Here is a 19,178-nt window from a genome sequence, read left to right as displayed (position 1 = left end):
GATTGAGATCTGTAGGGCGGCAACGTGGGCTTCACTGTCACCTTTCATAAGGCACTATAAGTTGGACATTTACACTTACACAGAAGCAGCTTTCAGAAGAATTTTGCAATGGGTCCACATGTAACAAGAGGGGACTCCAAACCAGACGGAGACCCTCCCGTAGGACATGCCAAGCTTTGGTATGTCCCATGCCTGGATGATCTCATCTGGAGAAGGGGCATTGGTACTTACCTGATATGCCCATTCTCTGTGAGCTGTGAAGAACATCCAGCCCCACCCAGAATCCGTCTGGTGTGCGTCCAATTCCGGCCAAGTATACAGAGCAAAGAATGACAATGAACTTATCACTTCGACTTCGCCAAAAACTGGGGACACAAAGGAGGAGCCTCGAGAAGTGTCCTCAGAAATTAGCTCAGCCTATCGGATGAGAGACAGAAGCAGCTCCCATACCTGGATGCTTTTCATAGCTCACAGAAAATGGACATATCAGGTAAGCACCAATGCCCCTTCTCAGCATGTGATCCAAAGACTTCTGGGGGGGCCCTGTGATATCATCCGGGGGTTCTATGAAGGCTTGAAGAAATGTTATGATTTGAATCTTGTTAAGTCTTGGGGGGTCCATGGCCATGGTCTGTAGCTACAAAAGAAATGAAGATGAAGATGAAGAAAATGTTGATGACCACTGATATAAGGCATTGGTTGAATTTGAGGCAGGAGAGAAAGAAGACAGAGAATATTGGGAAAATGGAGGTATGTGTAAACAGAGCAAGAAGAATGATGGATATGAAACCATTAGATGATCAGTTGAGGAGACAAATGGGAGCAAGGTTGTAGGATTGCATTTTAGTTCAAGCCTGTTGGTCCTAGACACAACGCCTTCAGCTTTCTATTTTCCTTTGTCTATCTGGATGCTGCACTTCCCAAGCAAATTGTTTGTCAGAATTAGAAATGGATATGTCTATTTGAAGCTATCTTGAGTATTATTAGGGTGAGATTTACATGGTGGAAAGTAAAGTTGACAAAAATATAAAGCTAGATAAAGAAAACACAATTAAGCAAATGAATCAAAAATATTATACTTGTTCATTTATGTATTGAGGGAAAGGAACCAAGACTATGTGTTGTTTTTAAAACGTCTGGAGAACAGATCACATTTTAGGTTGCATTTATGCAGAAATATTGAATATTCAAAAGGGTTCATAAATTTTTATGCACCATAGTATATGTGTTGCCTTTTCATTGTTTAGGTGTACAGATAGTGCTCAACTTACAACAGTTCATTTCGCGACTGTTACAATGGTACTGAAAACGATGATGACTGTTTTTCACATGACCATTGCAGCATACTCATGGTCATGTGGTCAAAATTCAGACACTTGGCAACTGATTCATATTTATGATGGCCACAGTGTCCTGGGGTCAAACAAACACCTTTCGTGACCTTCTAACAAAGAAAGTCAATAGGGGAAAGCCAGATTCATTTAACAACTGAGTTACTAACATAACATTTGCAGTGATTCACTTAACTTGTGGGAAGAAAGGTTGTAAAATGGGACAAAACTCATTTAACAACTGTCTTACTTAGCAACAGAAGTGTTGGGCTCAATTGTGGTCCTAAGTCTAGGACTACCTGTACAAGACAGATTACAAGTACATATTTTTTGCCTTATTTCTTTCATGTCTAGGAATACATATTTAGCACATTAATTCTATCTTTCACTATCACACTAAAATCAACATGAGTATGAAAGAAAATACCAAATGTACAATGTACTTCATGGTTATTTAGAATCACATTCCTTATCTACACAGTGCATCATCTCATAACTTGCTGACATGTATTTTGTTTTCTTTTTCTGCTGTTACGCAGGACATGTTAATTAAGCTTGTTGACTGTTTAAAAATGAGGTTACCGATAATTATTTCTATAGGTGACTTCACCCTGTTTCAGTTTTATTGTTTTTTTACATTTTATACATAGTTGCCATTTGCAGTGTAAGTAGTTGAGTGAAACTGAGATACTTTTAAGATGCTAGTATTCTGATTATTCAAGTAATTTTGTTCTTTTATTGTTTTTTAAATGATGTGTTTATTGCATTATTCTCATATAAAATTAAGCAGCTGGCTATATTCCTAACTATTTTATCTACTGGCTTTAACTGCTTTTCAATTGAGACTACTGACAGTCTTCGGATGATATTAATTCATTTCATTTATTGTTGACTTTTTTTTTCTTTCCAGGTTCTTAAATAACTTTGTAATATGCCCAGTAAATAAATGACTTCCTAGCCTGTTGTAATGAGTTATATACTTTTACAATCCAATGCAATAAACTGAAGGGGTGCTTCATATTTTGGACTGAGTGTCTTTTAGAAATCATTACTCATCCCTGTTTAATGTAACAATGACAGTATTCATCTGAAGAACAGTGTTTGGTGTCTTTGCTATTATATCATTATAATAAATGTGATTAATGAAATGAGTACAGAATTACAATCTCTGTGTTAGTTGGAGTAGCAGATTGTTCTTAGTCTAAATCAGAGGTGTCAAACTCAAAGCCCACGGACCTGATCCGGCATGTGGGGTGCTTAGGTGGGACCGGCCTGGAAATAGCAAAGGACCGGCCGTGGTGCCTCTGCTAGTGAAAACAGATTGCAGGGGGTGGTACTCATGGCCCCCCATACCCCATTTTGGCCAGCAGGGTGCTGCAGGAGGGCGGCTGTCCTGTCTCATCCCCACCCCCGGCTGGCTCACGGAGGACAACTACAAATCCAGTTTGACACCCCTGGTCTAGATGTTTCTATTATATGCAAATGTTTAATCATGGAGGATAGGAATGAAATTTAGAGGAGGACGGAGTAGAAAGGGAATAGCATGCTTTCAGACTGCAGGAATTATCTTCCATTTTAAAAAGGTTCTTTGAATTCTACTGAAACCTGATTGTTATTCAGTATTTGTTCTATGATTATATTATTGATTTGACTGCATTTTGCTGTTTGAAGTATACATTTAAATTTCATATGTAATTGGATTTAGAAGGACTTGGACTCCCACATTAATACATTGTACTTCTAAGTGGTCAGTTCTTATTATTTGATTATCTGACAAATAATCAGTACATGATGAGAAATTATTACGGCTCATAGTTAATGGTAATGGTTTTTCTACTGAAGCAGTATTTTTCATAAATTATTTACAAGTACAATTTGCATGATATGATATGGGAATAGCCTTTAAGGTAATTTAGAGCCTATTCCAGCTGGACTAATTCTTCTCCCTGAAATGATCTCTCCCAATAGCAATAGCACTTAGACATATATATCACTTCATAATGCTTTTCAAGCCTCTCTAAGCGGTTTACAGAGTCAGCATATTGCCCCCAACAATCTGGGTCCTCATTTTACCCACCTCAGAAGGATGAAAGGCTGAGTCAACCTTGAGCCTGGTGAGATTCGAACTGCCAAATTGCAGGCAGCCGATAGTCAGCAGAAGTAGCCTGCAATACTGCACTCTAACCACTGTGCCCCTGTGGCTCATCTTGTGGATGAGATCCTGAACATTTGTTAATTTTTTAAAATACTTTATTATTTTTTCTTTTTAGTTGTAAAGGCTTTTGTGGTTGGTATCATGAAATTCATGATACAAATAATTGAAATAAACATGTTTTCTGCACAGATAAGCTTTTCTCTATGGCTAGAGGATTCTCTTGAAATCAAGATTTATTTTAAGAACTTATTTTAAGCATTTATTTAACCACAGACTAAATTAGTATTTTAATATATAGAACTTGGGAGAAAAAATGAATTAAGCATTGTTGATTCTCTTTTTAAAAGAGGAAGCCCTCATCTGAAAGGAACGCCGTATTATAAGGAAGAACAATGTGCTCCATCATTAAATCTAGAGAAGAAACAAGTGCTAGATTTACAAGCAGCTATTACCAGGTACAGTGACTAATAATTTATATATTTAAATTCTTTACCAGAACCAGCAGGAAATAAGGTGATTAATAATGCACCATTATCGGATTATAGTATAATTAAGAGTAGAAGTGAATAATGTCATCTTATTGCTTGGCAGTTCGTCAGAATCTTTAGATCTTATCATCATCTGCTATCTAATTCTTTTAATCAGAAATGATACAGCTACCCCCACCAAACAATTTCTAGAAAAAAGCTTACATATTGTTATTTATCAATTTGACTGCCACCTCATTCAGAAAGTGACTCACAATGATTACAGTACCCTATTAAAACATGTGCTATCTTATTTCTAGACATATTGTTTATAAACAGAAAATTCATTTTTAAGATTACATACCTAATTCAGATGCAATTAATTTACTGTTAAATAACATGAAATTTTATTTTAAAATGTGAATGATAGGTTGATTTTTTTCATTGAAAATAACATACAGAAGTTCTCTGCAAGCAATACAAGATTGCAAAATAGCTTCCTTGAATAGGAGGTAGAATTATATTTTGGGGAATAGCACTGAATAGCAATAACCATAGGATAATAAAAACAATTTTTAAAAAAGACAACTTTTAGGATTTTAACATTCCTACTATAAAATTATTTTTCTAGATGCACATGCCACAGCAATGAAGTAATGTGTTATTGTAGAATGGAATAAATTAAGGCACTTCCCAGCTTTTTTATGCATATGAATTGTTTGCACTATGTATTGAAATGAATGTGTTGTGCAGTATGTTTCAAATATAATCCAAATGGCTATTTTTAGACCTTTTTTGGATTTTCAAAGCACTCTGAATTTATGAAATTGTTTTCAGGCAGATTTAATAGCTATTTTTTTCTTTGAATTTCTTTAATTCTGATAAAGTGATTATAGTTACTGATAGTAGAACATGGTAGTTCAGTTCAATGTATTTGTAATGAGAAATATTTTAACAAATAATAAAATAAAAATGGGAATAAATGTTTCTGTTTATTCTGTTCATACTAATGCAATATTTTTTCCATTAGTTTTTTTTTTACTTTGGAAACTCAGAATATATCAATTAATCCTCCAAATATCTCTAGCCGTTCTTGATATATTGAGGTAAATAATTGTATGGTTGATAGCAATGGTGTTCATAGTCATAACTATTTTGAGTATAAAAATAGTTAAAATGGCAGTTGTTATGAGTCTGACTGCCCCCCTCCCCCAACCCCATGGTGTTAGTTAAATAAAAGGAAGGGTGTTCACAGATCTGTATCAATTGCCCAGAGCTCTAGTTTACCTACAAATAAGCATGGAATTGATTATTAACAGTCAGGATAACACTGGTGCCAGCAACAATACTTTTGTAGTCTACTGCTGACTGTAGTTTAGAACAATATCACATCTTCTGTTTTGTCCTGTGCAATTTAGATTCTACTAACTTTTCAAGCATCATAAGCCCCATTTCATTTCAAACATTTTAACACTCCAAAAAAATTCTATTTCAACATACATGACATGGTTTTAGTTTAGAAAATACATAATTTTGAATTATTTTTTTACTAAATCTTTTCAGCATGGCATTCCAGAAAAAAGATCAATATATTTAGTGGATTGAAAAATGTCCCCTCAATATTCAAAGTATCTAAAAAAAATTCTGAATTTGCAAGAAATTTAGATTCTGCAAGACAGGACTTTGAATTTTCAAATGTTATTTTATGATCATTTGTGTGTGTCTGTGTGTGTGTGTAAGAGAGAGAGAGAGAGATCTTTTCCTGCAGCAACACTGAGTGTCATGACATGTCTCCTCCTAAAGCCTAGTCCTCACTTATGAACCACAAAATCTGTCATTAAGCAGAGTAGTTGTTAATTGAAATGCTACGTGACTGCACTGACTTACATTAGTTCCAGTGGTCGTTCTTAAGTGAATCACTACAGGTTGTTAAGCGCAATGTCATGTGACTGCAACTTGCAAGTTCCTGTGATTTCCCTGTTGACTTTGCTGGTTGAAAGCTGGCTGTGGAGGTTGCAAATAGTGATCACGTGACCATAGGAAGCCTCAACCATTGTAAATGTGGACTCATTGCCAAGGGCCCAAATTGCAATCATGTGACTCTGGGGATGCTGTGGTGGCTGTAACTTTGAGGACTGGTTATGAATCCCCTTTTTCAATGGCATCATATCTTTGAACAGCCTCTGAAGATGCAGTCAACAGACCACATGTATATAGTCTATACTGTATATATAATTATTTAAAGTACAAATGTCCATGATCTCAATTGCCAATACAGGGTCAGAACCCCATTGAATTCCCATTGGCTACACATTGTGCTTGTGCAGCAAGTCCCAAAGAGGACAAATCTTGTTGTGTAACGCCACCTAGTGGTGACCAATGTAACTGAAAACACAATGTGTACATTGTATAAAAATAGAACATTTTCCTTTTCCCTTAAAGTGGAGGGGATGGAAATTGTGTAAAACCTTGTACATGCAAGCATGAAATAATGAAACATTGTATTTTTCTTTGCTCTGAAAGCTTAATAGGAGGTGAACTGTATATATCATTTTGATTAATTTCAGAAAGTTGGGAAACTCTAAAGTAGTACCCAAAGGTCTGTGTCTGATTTATTCTGCTTCCTTTAGAATGCAGGGTTACTTTCAACAGTTCTTGTCCTTCCATCACTATATCCTGCTGGTAATATTAGGTTATTTCTACAAAAATGTTTAAAAGTTCTAAAGAGAATTGATATATTGGTAAGATTGACATTTTTTTTTTATCAAATGTCTGATAAAACAATGTGCCTCGCTTGTAGTTTACAGTCCATGCTAGAGGATCTGATCATTGCTACGGCTGATGGTCTTCTACATCTTATTCACTGGGATGGTTTGACAAATGGAAGGAAAGCCATAAATCTCTGTACAGTACCATTTTCAGTGGATCTACATTCATCTAGAGGTATTTCTTATATGTATATATGGTTGAAAAGGGGGGATTCTAAATTAAAATTTAATTATTAGTTTTATTAATCCATAGCGTTCCCATTTCTTATATTATGTGGAAATAGAACTGGTGAAGAGAGCTTACAATTTAATAATGGCAGCTTTTAATAACTGTTCTTTATCAGGTTCTTTTTTGAGTTTTGAAAATGTACACATAAGAAATATGGAATACTGTGCTACTCTTGATGGATTTGCTGTAGTGTTTAACGATGGCAGAGTTGGTTTTATTACACCAATGTCAAGTGGATTCACAGCAGAGGTAAGATTTCTTAGGAGTTCAATAATAGTTTGATTAGCTTTTCCAAGATATATCAAATTATTTGGTCATCTGTCATAGTCTGTTTAATAATATTTGAGCTATGCCTGAGAAATTGTGAAAATTTATAAAATTAGCCTCATTTACTAGGAAATAGGATTAATAATTTACAGAAATATTCTAAATAAAATAAGGTTCACTTTTTTGCAGTAAAATATTAATGTAAGATCATCCCTATAAAGAAAGAAAGTGAAGTAGACAAGTAATATTTCTAGAATATCAGCTTCTTTCATAATCACATATTATATTCTGCTAGTAAATTTCAGCTATATCATTTTGTTTCGTGTAAATTTATTTCTTTAAAATATGTTGTTCCCTTTATTTATACATTCTTTAATATTTAGCACTATATAAAACAAATATTTCAAAATGCATGATACTGTACTTATATCAGTTTAAAACTTGTACCAGTTTAAAAAGGGCACATAGACCACACCTCATTTTAACATGTAATGCAAGGTGCTGAAAGATAAACAGGTAACTTGGATAAAATATTCTTGCAGCAACTCCATGGTGTTTGGGCACAGGAAGTTTTTGATGGGACTTGCGTGGCTGTAAACAACAAGTACAGATTAATGGCATTTGGCTGTGCAAAGTAAGTTGAACGTCTTAACTCAGAACTAGAATATATTCTTTTTAGATTATCTGAGGGTAAAATTGTTACTGTGCTAAAGTTACTGAATTCCTACTTACCAATAGTTGATTTCTGCCTTTTATATTCAGGGGCGAATTTGTTTGTTTGTTATTATTTTAAATTTGGTTGTTAGCTAGAAGATTCTGTTCTGAAGGAAAAAAGTTGGATGTGAAGAAATAAATAAGAAAACCAACCAATCCAATCTAACAAGTACTGTGCATATTTATTTATCTAGTAGATCCCAATGGATTCAGTTGGATGCAGGATGTTCATGTAGCACCCACCAGCAGTTCTTTCAAGAAATCATATGTTAAATCTAGAATTGGTTTAAGGAAGCATTCGTGCTCAAGTCACTTTTTCTCACTTGAATCAGGCTCTCTGCACAGCCCTAATACGATTGTAACATCTGTTCCCCTCTGATACTAATGAGGTACAGGTAGTCCTTGACTTACACAACAGTTCGTTTAGTGACCATTCAAAATTATAATGGCACTGAAAAAAGTAACTTATGACCCTTTTTCAGTTATGATCTTTCCAGCATCCCCATGATCATGTGATCAAAATTCAGATACTTGGCAACTGGTTCATATTTATGAATGTTGCTGTATCCCAAGGTCACTTTTTGTGACTTTCTGACAAGCAGGTCATAAAATGGGGCAAAATTCATTTAACAAATATCTCACTTAACAACAGAAATTTTGGGCTCAAGTGAGGACTACTTGTATTTGAATTAAATATATGAAAGTGGACTTATTCTTTACATTCACATTTTCATCTGACCAGCTTAATTTTAAAATTTTTGTCTCAGAATTGTTTGTGGTTTTTTCCCCTTTTCTAGTGGTTCTGTGCAAGTGTATACAATAGATCATTCCACAGGGGCCATGCAACTATCTCACAAACTGGAACTAACACCCAAGCAATATCCTGGTAAGCCCAGTTATATTAGCGGTCAGGTTGGATTGTTTATGTTTTTTTTTATGATATCCCTCCTTGATTCATTTATAATAGGTAAATACAGTAGTTTGGCATACAGTGGCGATACCGAAGGCTGAGCTACCCATCCAATCATCTGGGTTTATGCATATTCAATTGAGTATACCCCATATAGTTCTATAGCAGACAATATATGTCTGACAAACATTTAAAATATTATTACCCATCATAAAGTACAGTCAGGCTGGCCATGTTATGCTCATGGTAAAACCATCTCCATAAAGACAGTTATTTCTTTCTTTTAAGGATGAGTCAACAGCTGTTTGTTAACAGTAACAGAACTAGCAAATGTGAGCTGAAAAGAAATCTAAAAACATTCTAGAGGTTGGGAAAGAGCTATTTTTGCCATAGTTCTGTTTTTTTTTACTCTAGTGGTCATAATGGTTTTTCAACACAGGTCATTCTAGTAGTTACCCAACATGAATGCATTCTTTGCTTAGTCACACAAAGAGAAATTGAGGTCCTTAGTTACCAGGAAAGAAGGTTCCCTTGGCACCATTTATACATCTAACACATAGTTTAGAAAGTTATAAATCTTGCTTTGCATTTCCAGGTATTGTGCTCTGACGACAGTCTTGCTAGAGAAATAGAGAAGTTGTTGGGAAACAGTTATAAGGTTCACTTACGTTGTTCCAATATTTTTTACTAGCTTGGAAGGAATTGTGGCAGGGCTTCAAAGATCTATGACAACTGAGCTAAAAGCTCCGGTAAAGTTTTTCATATCCTTAAGCAAGAATAATTTATATAGAGGAAAGAGGGAGGCAGAATGTAGATACACAGTTTCTGTTCATCCCGATGACTTCTTATTCTGTTTTTGTGCATTACTTCTGTGTACCTCTGTGTATGTGCAAAATTTAATAAAATTAAATTCATCCTGTTAGGATTAATATTTTGGGGGATATTTTGGGGGATATTCCATAGAGCCAATATACTACAGTCTTCCCTTCACCTTGTAGCTAAATCTCTCTTTCTCACCCCAAAAGAAAAGCACTTGTGGAATTGAATTGAATCCCTTATGTATCATTTTGAATTTCCAGAAGAAAAGTGGGAGTTAAATATATAGTTAAAAAATTTAAAACAGGTTTTTAAAATCTGCCAATATTTTTTGTATTTCAATAGATATTTGGAACAAAACAGGAGCTGTTAAACTCATCAGATGGTCTCCAGATAATTGTGTTGTTATGGTGACCTGGGAATGTGGAGGCCTGTCTTTATGGAGCGTATTTGGAGCCCAGCTTATTTGTACTCTAGGAGGTGACTTTATGTAAGTAATTTGTGTTTCATATTAGGAAATTTAACCAAAATATGTATCTGCTATTCAACTTTTTATTTTCTACACAAAGCTTTTAAAACTATTTTTCTTTGTTTAGTTATTTGATATCTCAAACTGTATATATTATCGACTGAATTATAATAGCAAAATGCTCATTTTTTTCTGCACAATATTTTGATGAAATGTTAACAACATGCCAATGAGAGGCTTTATCTGCAACTTCAAAACCTGTTCTCCCTTCAGTCTCTGTTTTACAAAATATAGACCTATATTTTTATGTGCTATGTATGCCTTCTAAATTCAGGGCTGTTTTTAATAGCTACAGAAGAGATTCCTTCTTTCCTCTGTTTCTTCTCTGTAGGCTTGATGAAGTTGATAAAACTGATCTGATGTGATACTTTTAAATTCATAGAAAAGTACAAATGATATTAAAGGTCTCTAGAATAGGGTTGGGCAGATATTTATATCTCATACCTATTTTTCTTGGCTATTTAGGTTTAATATATCAAGGATGAACTTCTAGGGAATTAAAAATGCCCCCCTATTAATATGAACGTAGTGACCTGAAACATGAAGTCCCTTTAATATCCAATATTTAAATGTAATATTTTGTTTATGCTATTCATTTTAGTCATCGAACTGATGGTACTAAAAAGGACCCTCTAAAGATCAGCTCTATGGTGAGCATTATTTATTATTATTTTACTAGTCTTTTTCTCTCTCATGTAGGTACACACAATTAAATTTTATTCTAATACTTTACCAATAAATTAACATGGACTTATCCATTCTACTTAACTCTCTTTCTGCATTAATATGACAATCCAGATATTTTCAGATTACTTTTTAAATTTAATTTATTTAATTTACACACACAAAAAAAATCAGGTTCATAAGATTTAGCAAATTATATTCCCTGCCAGGGACAGATCTTAGAAAATCACAGTATATCATTCCTTCCATCAGAATAACAGGACCATTCAATTCATAGGAACTGGAATATGTCTTGGATACCAGTTCTCAGAAAATACTACTAATATTTTACAGAACAAAGCTGACCTTTGGATAGGGATTTTGTCTGTGGTTTCTCGTAGCACACATGGCTCTAAAAGGTATATAGAATTGTGAAAATATCTGAAAATGGTGGGAAAGGGAGATATAAAGGAGTAGAATTGTGCTTTTCATCACACTTATTGGTGTCAACTTGATATTAGGCATTCTTTAATTCTAGACAGTATTTCTCTAGTGTTTTAGTTGTTTTAAATGATACACGCTATTTTTTTTATTTTTCTTCTCAGAGTTGGGGATCTGAAGGTTATCATCTATGGGTAATTGATGCAAATAACTCTGGGAATTCAATGACCGAGAGCAAAAACAAAGGGCAACGTTTTGGTATTTTGCAATTTCAGTTCATCAAAAGTGCACTCGCAGTTAATCCTTGCATAGTAAGTATTCATGTTTGATGATTTGTAGTGCTGGGTCACTTGTATTGTATTTTTGGTCAAAACGTTGCCTAATTTGAATTATATTAAAATTATTTTTTTGAAGAAAATGTAAATAAAATAGCATTATTATTTACACAGCAGACATGGTTTGAAACATGAAAATGCCACCACTTTCTTAAATAATTATTCTTAAATAATCTTTTTCCAATTTTATTTGGTTTTCTTATTTTCTTTAAAACTTTATTTATGTTACCGTTCACTGTCTGAAGTACTGGTTTCTTCGTTTGTTCACAGAGCAACCAGGAGCAGGTTCTCCTTCAGGGAGAAGATCGCTTATACTTGAACTGTGGAGATGTAGTGCAAGCTCAGAACCCTCGAAGTTCCTCAGCACATGCGGAACCTAAGACTGTCAGAGAAAGAGGCCAATTTTCATATGAGAGCTTAGATTCTCAGGGCTTAAGCACTTTATTAGGGCACAGGCATTGGCATGTTGTACAGGTAACTTCCTCTCTTGGCACTTGACTGCTTCCCCCTCACATCTTATTTTTTGAATGCCTGTCAGCTTCTGCTGTGAAAGAAGACCAGATTAAAAACTAGTGACTTTCCAAGTCTACATCTTAAACTGCTTTGACTTCCTCATATAAGAAACTTACCTTTAGTTCTATAACTGCTATTGTCTATTAGGAACACAATATCTTTACTGTTAAAACTTCCTAACTGATTTTTTTTTACTTATGTTCTTGATATAGACATACATGCCAATAAATATACGTATGCCAATAAATATAAAATATACATCAAAATAAAAAATGCTGAATATCTACTATAAAGATACCCAGAGATCTTGTACTGAAAATGGGAATAAATATTTGCAGATGTGACCATATACCGTGTTTCTCCAACAATATGGCCTTCACCAATAGGAAGCCCCACCATGTTTTATTGGCATAAAATCAAATTAAGCCCTTCCCCCCAAATTAAGGCCCATATTAAACATGCGAAATGGGGGAATGGCGGGGGGGCTTGCCGTTAGGAAGTACTTTTGTTGCATGCCCGGATATGGTCCTGCCTGCGTTGGTGGGGCACTTCATATCGGGAGACCTTCCACCACCATTGCTTTCCCTTCTCCCTTGCTGCCCCGGCATTAGAGCAACGCCGTGGCGTTTGGCGCAGCCACGTGCGGCCAGCCAGGGCTCCTCCCTGCAACCGGAGCCCTGCAGAGACACTTGGCTTCAGGCGCTCCTGTCGCCGCCTTCCCTTTGCCTTCGAAGGTAAAGCCAATTCTTTTAAAAATGACACCCTACTACAACAAAGCCTCCCCTGCCTGAGAGGGCAGCCCAACCCCACATGGGGAGGTGAATCTCCCGGGGCCGCAGCACAGCGCACCCCAGGAGAAGCACCCAGCTGCCATCCCTGCCTGGCGCCGGGCAGAGCGCGAAGAGCTTCGCCTGGGGCGCCCAGCACAGCTGACAGGCGGGCCCTCCTTCCCGGCGGCAGAGCTCTCACCAAGGCAGTGAGCACCTCCCCTCCGGGCCCTCCGCTCATCCCACCAGGGCCGCGCCGGAGCTGTGCGGGCTGGGCAGAGCTGGGAAAGCGAGCCGCGGGTGCGCGCTCCCCTGCCAAGCGAAAGAGCCCGGGCCGCCCCAAGGTTGGCTTCCTTCCCAAGTCCCTCCAGCCCGAACCCGAAGGGGCCACCAGGAGAGGCCGCCCGAGGCAGTGATAGCGCCCACCCATCCGTGGACAGGGAGGCAAGGCGTCGGCCTGTGCTGCGTCCTCCTCCAAGCTGAGCCCCACCGAGTCAGCGCCTCTGCCTGATGCCCGTTCCGCTGAAGCGTTTGGAGCTGCCGGCGCATTTGTAAATGCGTTGGGACGGGGACAGGGTGGTTGAGGGGTGGAAAGGGACGGGGGCTTTGGGCTCTCTCCGCCGGCCAGGGAAGCAGCTCTGCCATCACCTCGCCTCCCTGTCCACGGACGGGTGGGCGCTATCACTGCCTCGGGCAGCCTCTCCCGGTGGCACCTTCGGGTTCGCGCTGGAGGGACTTGGGAAGGAAACCAAGCTCAGGTTGGGCCGGCTCTTTTGCTTGGCAGGCGGGCGCGCACCCGCGGCTCGCTTTCCTGGCTCTGCCCAGCCCACACGGCTCCGGCGCGGCCCTGGTGGGATGAGCGGAGGGTCCGGCGGGGACGCGCTCGCTGCCTTGATGAGAGCTCTGCCGCCAGGAAGGAGGGCCTGCCTGTCAGCTGTGCTGGGCACCCCAGGCGAAGCTCTTCGCGCTCTGCCCGGCGCCAGGCAGGGATGGCGGCTGGGCACTTCTCCCGAGGTGGGCTGATCCTGCGCTGCGGCCCCATGAGATTCGCCTCCCCACGTGGGGTTGGGCTGCCCTCTTGGGCAGGGGAGGCTTTGTTTTAGTATGGTGTCATTTTTAAAAGAATTGGCTTTACCTTCGAAGGCAAACGGAAGGCAGCGACAGGAGCGCCTGAAGCCAAGTGTCTCCGCAGGGCTCCGATTGCAGGGAGGAGCCCTGACTGGCCGCACGTGGCTGCGCCAAACGCCGTGGCGTTGCTCTAATGCCGGGGCAGCAAGGGAGAAGGGAAAACAATGGTGGCGGAAGGTCTCCCGATACGAAGTGCCCCACCAACGCCGAAGTCAACATCCAAGCTGTCACCGCCCGCCCTCCCGAGGATGCAAGGGGGGGAATTAAGTCACCCCCCAAAAAGACGGCCTAGCCATTTTTTCGGGGGTCAAAAAAAAATAAGGCCTGGCCTTATTTTGTGAGAAATACGGTAGTTTTTTATCTATTGATTTTGATGAAATATGGTAATTGTAAAAAAGGTTCATAGTGCTTTGTTTTCTTCTTTTAAAGATTCACAATATATATTTGGAGATCAATTGGCCCATAAGGGTAAGTTGCTTTAAAACGTTAATACTTTACAATTTTTATTGTATTTACATAGAAATTTTACTTTTTATAGAAATGAATTGGAAGGGGCAGCTTGTATTAGAAATCATTATTAATGAAATAGGACAAATAGTATAATTGGTTTGTTAATAAGGATCTGACAAGTTGCATTTATCTTCTTCATAAACAGTTTTCAGCCATTGATAAGATGGGGCAGAATGTAGCTGTAGTTGGCAAATTTGGCTTTGCACATTACTCTCTGCTTTCCAAAAAATGGAAACTGTTTGGCAACATTACCCAGGTGAGTGGCTTAATTATAAATGAATTAGTGGGGGGGGGGGACTTTACAGTCTAAAAATATTATTACCAATTTGTAGAATGTCACTGAGATTTATAGACTGCTTGCTAATCTATGGTGTGTAATGTATGTAATGTAATGTATGTAATATATGTATGTATTAAATAATAGACATTTAGATTAAGGCTCATATAAATAGTTTCTTATCTCAGTGCTCAGTGATGGATATGACATTTTGTATTTTAGAAGAAAGGAGGACAGCATCTTGTAAAAATAGTTCATTCCAGTAATACTGTAATTAAAGGATTTCTTATATTTTTGCTAAAAAAATAGAATTGTTGGCTAATAGCTTGTCTGGCAGAATTCATTTTGGAGAAGAGAGAGGCGGTATTGTTCCTGTTATTTATCAATGTTGTGAATGGAGGAGGTGGATTATAATAAGGGTGGGAGGAGAAGGCAGGCCATGGGGGTATGTTTATTTCCAAAATAGCTTAACTTAAATTCTTTCTTCTGCCAAAGGCAGCTAGAACAAGTAGCTCTGTAGGAAGGATCCTGGAAGCTTTCTGTTTTCTACATTGTATATTAGCTGGTTTGGAGGTTTGTTATTTTGAAATATGGGTTCTAAATAATGTAATAAATAAAATAAAAACTGAGAGAATCTTAGGTAAAATTAACTCCATCATTCAGTCATCTTACCTTACAGCCAGAAACACATCAAGGAAATTCTGGAGATTTAAGACAATAGCATTGCTTTCAATAGCAAGGGAGATATGCAGAAAATTTAAAATGTGAAAACAGCTTATTTTGAGCCCCAAACAGCTGTTTTCAATAGAAAATGGGCTTTTTCCAATGCTATTCAGACTTTACCAAAACCATTAAAAAATTCCAGCAAGTTCAGAATACCATCAAAACATTTCCTATGGGATCAGATCAGTTGTATCGAGCTTGACACAGCTCTTTCAAATTCAAAATGGCATTTCTAGCTCAATTTTCCCCCCAAAGTGGGATGTTTCTTTCTGCTATCTTCTCAAGATCAATCCCTAACGATTATATAGTGATGTCAAAGCCCTTACCTGCTGTTCTTATAAATTGCGTAAATACAACATTTAGGATTGACTTCTAGAATTCTCGGGGCTACGGAAGAGTTAATAAAATTAACATTCTAATGTTTATCCCTAAATGTTGTTAGCAATGTTATTAACATTTTTCATTATGTAATTGTATTTGCCTTGATTGTATTAACCTTGATGGATAAGCTGTTGGGGTAAGTGGATTTTTAGAAAGTTGAATAATTCTAGCTTTCCATTTAATTTTAGGAACAAAATATGACTGTTACTGGAGGCTTAGCATGGTGGAATGACTTCATTGTCATTGCATGTTACAACTTAAGTGACCGCCAAGAAGAGGTAAGGCAGACCTTGAATATAAAAGACTGTTGGTGTACTTTTATGGAAACATTAAATAGAAATCTGCCTGTTATATTAGTTATATTAGAAACTTTATTGCCTGCATAGCAATAACAATTAAAAATAACAATAACTACTTGTTATTTTCATTTTTCTTTCTGTTCTCAGAAAGTATTAGGATTAAAATTAATATTAAAATTAAAATAATTCTGATTTTTGTAAACGTGTTTTTTATCACTGCTGATACTACCTTCCTGAGATAAGGAATGCCCAGTTATATATTTGAAAGAAAATCAAAAGGAGAAAGTAGACTCATTCTAAAACTCCAAGGACATTTTGTGGCAGGCTATATTGGGATATACTTGGGATAAGAGAAATTCCCCAGATTTTTATATCCAGACATAAATAACGTGATGTTAGTCTCATCTTCCTTATGAATGTGATTGTTCAGAAATTGGATTCTGCCTCTAAAAATGTTTAAAGGTTACCTCCATGAAAGTTATATTGTTTCATATTGTAAGATTAATTGTTCAAATGTCTGCCCAATATTATTTCCATATAGTGCTTTTAATATAATAATAACCTGTACAGAGTGTTCTTTCTTCCTCATCTCAAAAGAGGAAAAGGATAGTGAATGAAGAATATTTAGTATCACAACAGAGATGAAAAATCCACTCCATGAAAAAAATTTTTTTAGCTAGAGTGTAGATCAACCAGGTTGCCTTATTATAAGTTCCTCATGAAAGGACAAGGCTTGAAAATTAGTTTAAATTCTCCTTATAAGTTTGTGATCAAAAGTATTCATTATTCTTTTCAGCTAAGAGTATATTTACGAACAGCCAATCTGGACAATGCATTTGCTCATATCACCAAAGTGCAGGCAGAAACATTATTGCTCAGCGTCTTTCGGGACATCATAATTTTGTTCAGAGCAGACTGTTCTATTTGCCTTTATAGTATTAAAAGAAAATCTGATGGGTAAGTATACTTCAACTATGTTATTGCATAATTGGTTTTGTTTTAGTGTATGGGTGAGGGAGAAAGAAGCCCTTGGTGAAAATCTCTTGAATCAGATTTGAATGGTGTCTTTTTTGCTCTCGTTCATTCTGATGTGGCCCCCCTTGTGAACAATAACACAGAGTTCAGTATTACAGGCATTAAGTCATGGTTAGCTCAGCAGGTACTTCATATTAGGGAACTCAACAAAGCTAACCTTAAAAATGAAAAACATTTTCCTTAACCAGTTGCATTAGAAAATTGCCAAAGGAATATATACTTAACAATTCTATATATAGCCTATTGTAATCTGATTTATGTTTCAATGCTGTTTGGTTACAAGGAATATTTGCAATGTCTTGGTCTCATAAGGATTGTTGCATTATCCTGAAAATTATTATCATACTGATAAAGATGTTAGAATACCTCACAGATGTTTATTTGGGGCTAGTAGGACACTGACCACTGGACTTTTTTTTGTCTTTCAGCCCTAATCCTACTACAAGTATGCAGGTTCTGCAAGAGGTTTCTATGTCACGTTATATTCCTCACCCTTTCCTTGTGGTGTCCGTTACTTTAACATCAGTAAGAACAGAGACAGGTATCAGCTTGAAAATGCCACAGCAGGTATCTACAGTTTTTAAAAAAAATTTATTTTAGAGCTAGAGAAAGCAGATTTTCCACTTGAAAACAGTATATGTGAGACAACACCATCCCTCATTCAATCTCCCCCACTTGTTGTTCGGGCAAGATACATGAGAGGACATGGTTGATAAATCATGGTGCTTTAGGTTAAGGACAAGAGAAAAATGCATGTATTTGAACTAACATTGATTTTCCTGATGTTCATAATACCTTTATGAAGGAATGATTTGGATTGCTGCTGTTTTTGCAGCTTCCTGTAGGTTTTTTTTTTTTTTTTTATAAAGTTGATGCTACTGAGAAATTGCTGTTGTTTTGAATGAGGGTTTACTTGTAAAACTTTTGAGGATTCAGTATGGCTCCATGATGTTCAACATCAAAAATAAGCTACGGGGAGACATAGGGGATATAATGTTATCAGTCTGCTGAATGATAGTTAGCTTTATGTTTCAGAGAAGGCAATTGAGTCATCAGCTTTTTATCAATGGCCAGCATACATTGAATGATATTGAATAATATGCTTTTATAAACACAATGCTGATAATGATGTATTTGAACTTTCAGAAAAATAGTAGATTCAGGAAAATTGAAAAGGAATAATAAATGTTTGTTTTTCTTTAAGGCCTGTGAAGCAGAGAGCATTATGTTAAATTTAGCAGGACAGCTAATCATGGTACAGAGAGATCGATCAGGTCCTCAGATCCGAGAAAAGGAGAGTAGCCCCAACCAAAGGAAACATGTGAGTTAACTTATGGAAAAATCTCAATGAAAGAAATGCACATTGTGAATTAATCTAAACATGTAATACTTTGTTGATCTTATAATTACAGCAAGCATTCTTTGTTTATAAATGACTGTAACTTTTCTAAATTCTTGTAACATTGCTTTTCTGTAACTGTCTTTTCTTTAGATGCAAATTAGAATTTGTTTCCATTATTATTTTGAAATAGCACTTGCTTATCCAACATTGTATGATAGTGATTAATGTACAGGACTGTTTTCAAACACAACTAACAATTCAGCTGCCAAACTGTAGCAATATCTTAATAAATATAGAAAGGACGGAAGGGATAAGGGTACTGATATTAAAAAAGGGATTTAATATCAGTAGCAAATATAGGCAGTACTGTAACTTTAGATTATTTTTAACTGAACCTTTCCTTCATTTCTGTACTTCGGTAACCCATTTATGTTAATACAGAGTAAAGAAAAATAGATAATAAGCTGTATTGCTGATTATTAAAAAAAATATGAAAAAATACATTGTGGTAACAGGATAATATGAAAAAATTATGGAAGAGATTAGGAAGAGCTACATTAAGTTAGTAAACTAACGTT

The 19,178-nt window shown here is 36.8% G+C and overlaps 1 protein-coding gene across 1 annotated transcript in view; it reads left to right on the top strand.

Moving 5' to 3' along the window:
* RIC1 (RIC1 partner of RAB6A GEF complex) overlaps positions 1 to 19,178 on the top strand; it is a 60,109-nt gene that overhangs the window by 32,221 nt on the left and 8,710 nt on the right. The window contains exons 4-18 of the mRNA XM_026675940.2: positions 3,834 to 3,941; positions 6,754 to 6,896; positions 7,066 to 7,199; positions 7,760 to 7,851; positions 8,729 to 8,817; positions 10,003 to 10,147; positions 10,788 to 10,836; positions 11,455 to 11,601; positions 11,896 to 12,099; positions 14,463 to 14,501; positions 14,689 to 14,799; positions 16,113 to 16,202; positions 17,020 to 17,180; positions 17,687 to 17,825; positions 18,463 to 18,579. Coding sequence (XP_026531725.1) covers positions 3,834 to 3,941; positions 6,754 to 6,896; positions 7,066 to 7,199; positions 7,760 to 7,851; positions 8,729 to 8,817; positions 10,003 to 10,147; positions 10,788 to 10,836; positions 11,455 to 11,601; positions 11,896 to 12,099; positions 14,463 to 14,501; positions 14,689 to 14,799; positions 16,113 to 16,202; positions 17,020 to 17,180; positions 17,687 to 17,825; positions 18,463 to 18,579 — 1,768 coding nt within the window. The remainder of the gene's footprint in view (positions 1 to 3,833; positions 3,942 to 6,753; positions 6,897 to 7,065; positions 7,200 to 7,759; positions 7,852 to 8,728; positions 8,818 to 10,002; positions 10,148 to 10,787; positions 10,837 to 11,454; positions 11,602 to 11,895; positions 12,100 to 14,462; positions 14,502 to 14,688; positions 14,800 to 16,112; positions 16,203 to 17,019; positions 17,181 to 17,686; positions 17,826 to 18,462; positions 18,580 to 19,178) is intronic.

This window comes from Notechis scutatus, chromosome 2 (genome assembly GCF_049901735.1).
Source record: "Notechis scutatus isolate UNSWTSFEM ecotype Mainland chromosome 2, rNotScu1.2, whole genome shotgun sequence".
Taxonomy (NCBI): Eukaryota; Metazoa; Chordata; class Lepidosauria; order Squamata; family Elapidae; genus Notechis; species Notechis scutatus.
Note: the sequence above shows the minus strand (reverse complement) of the source record. Positions and strands in the feature narration are given on the sequence as shown.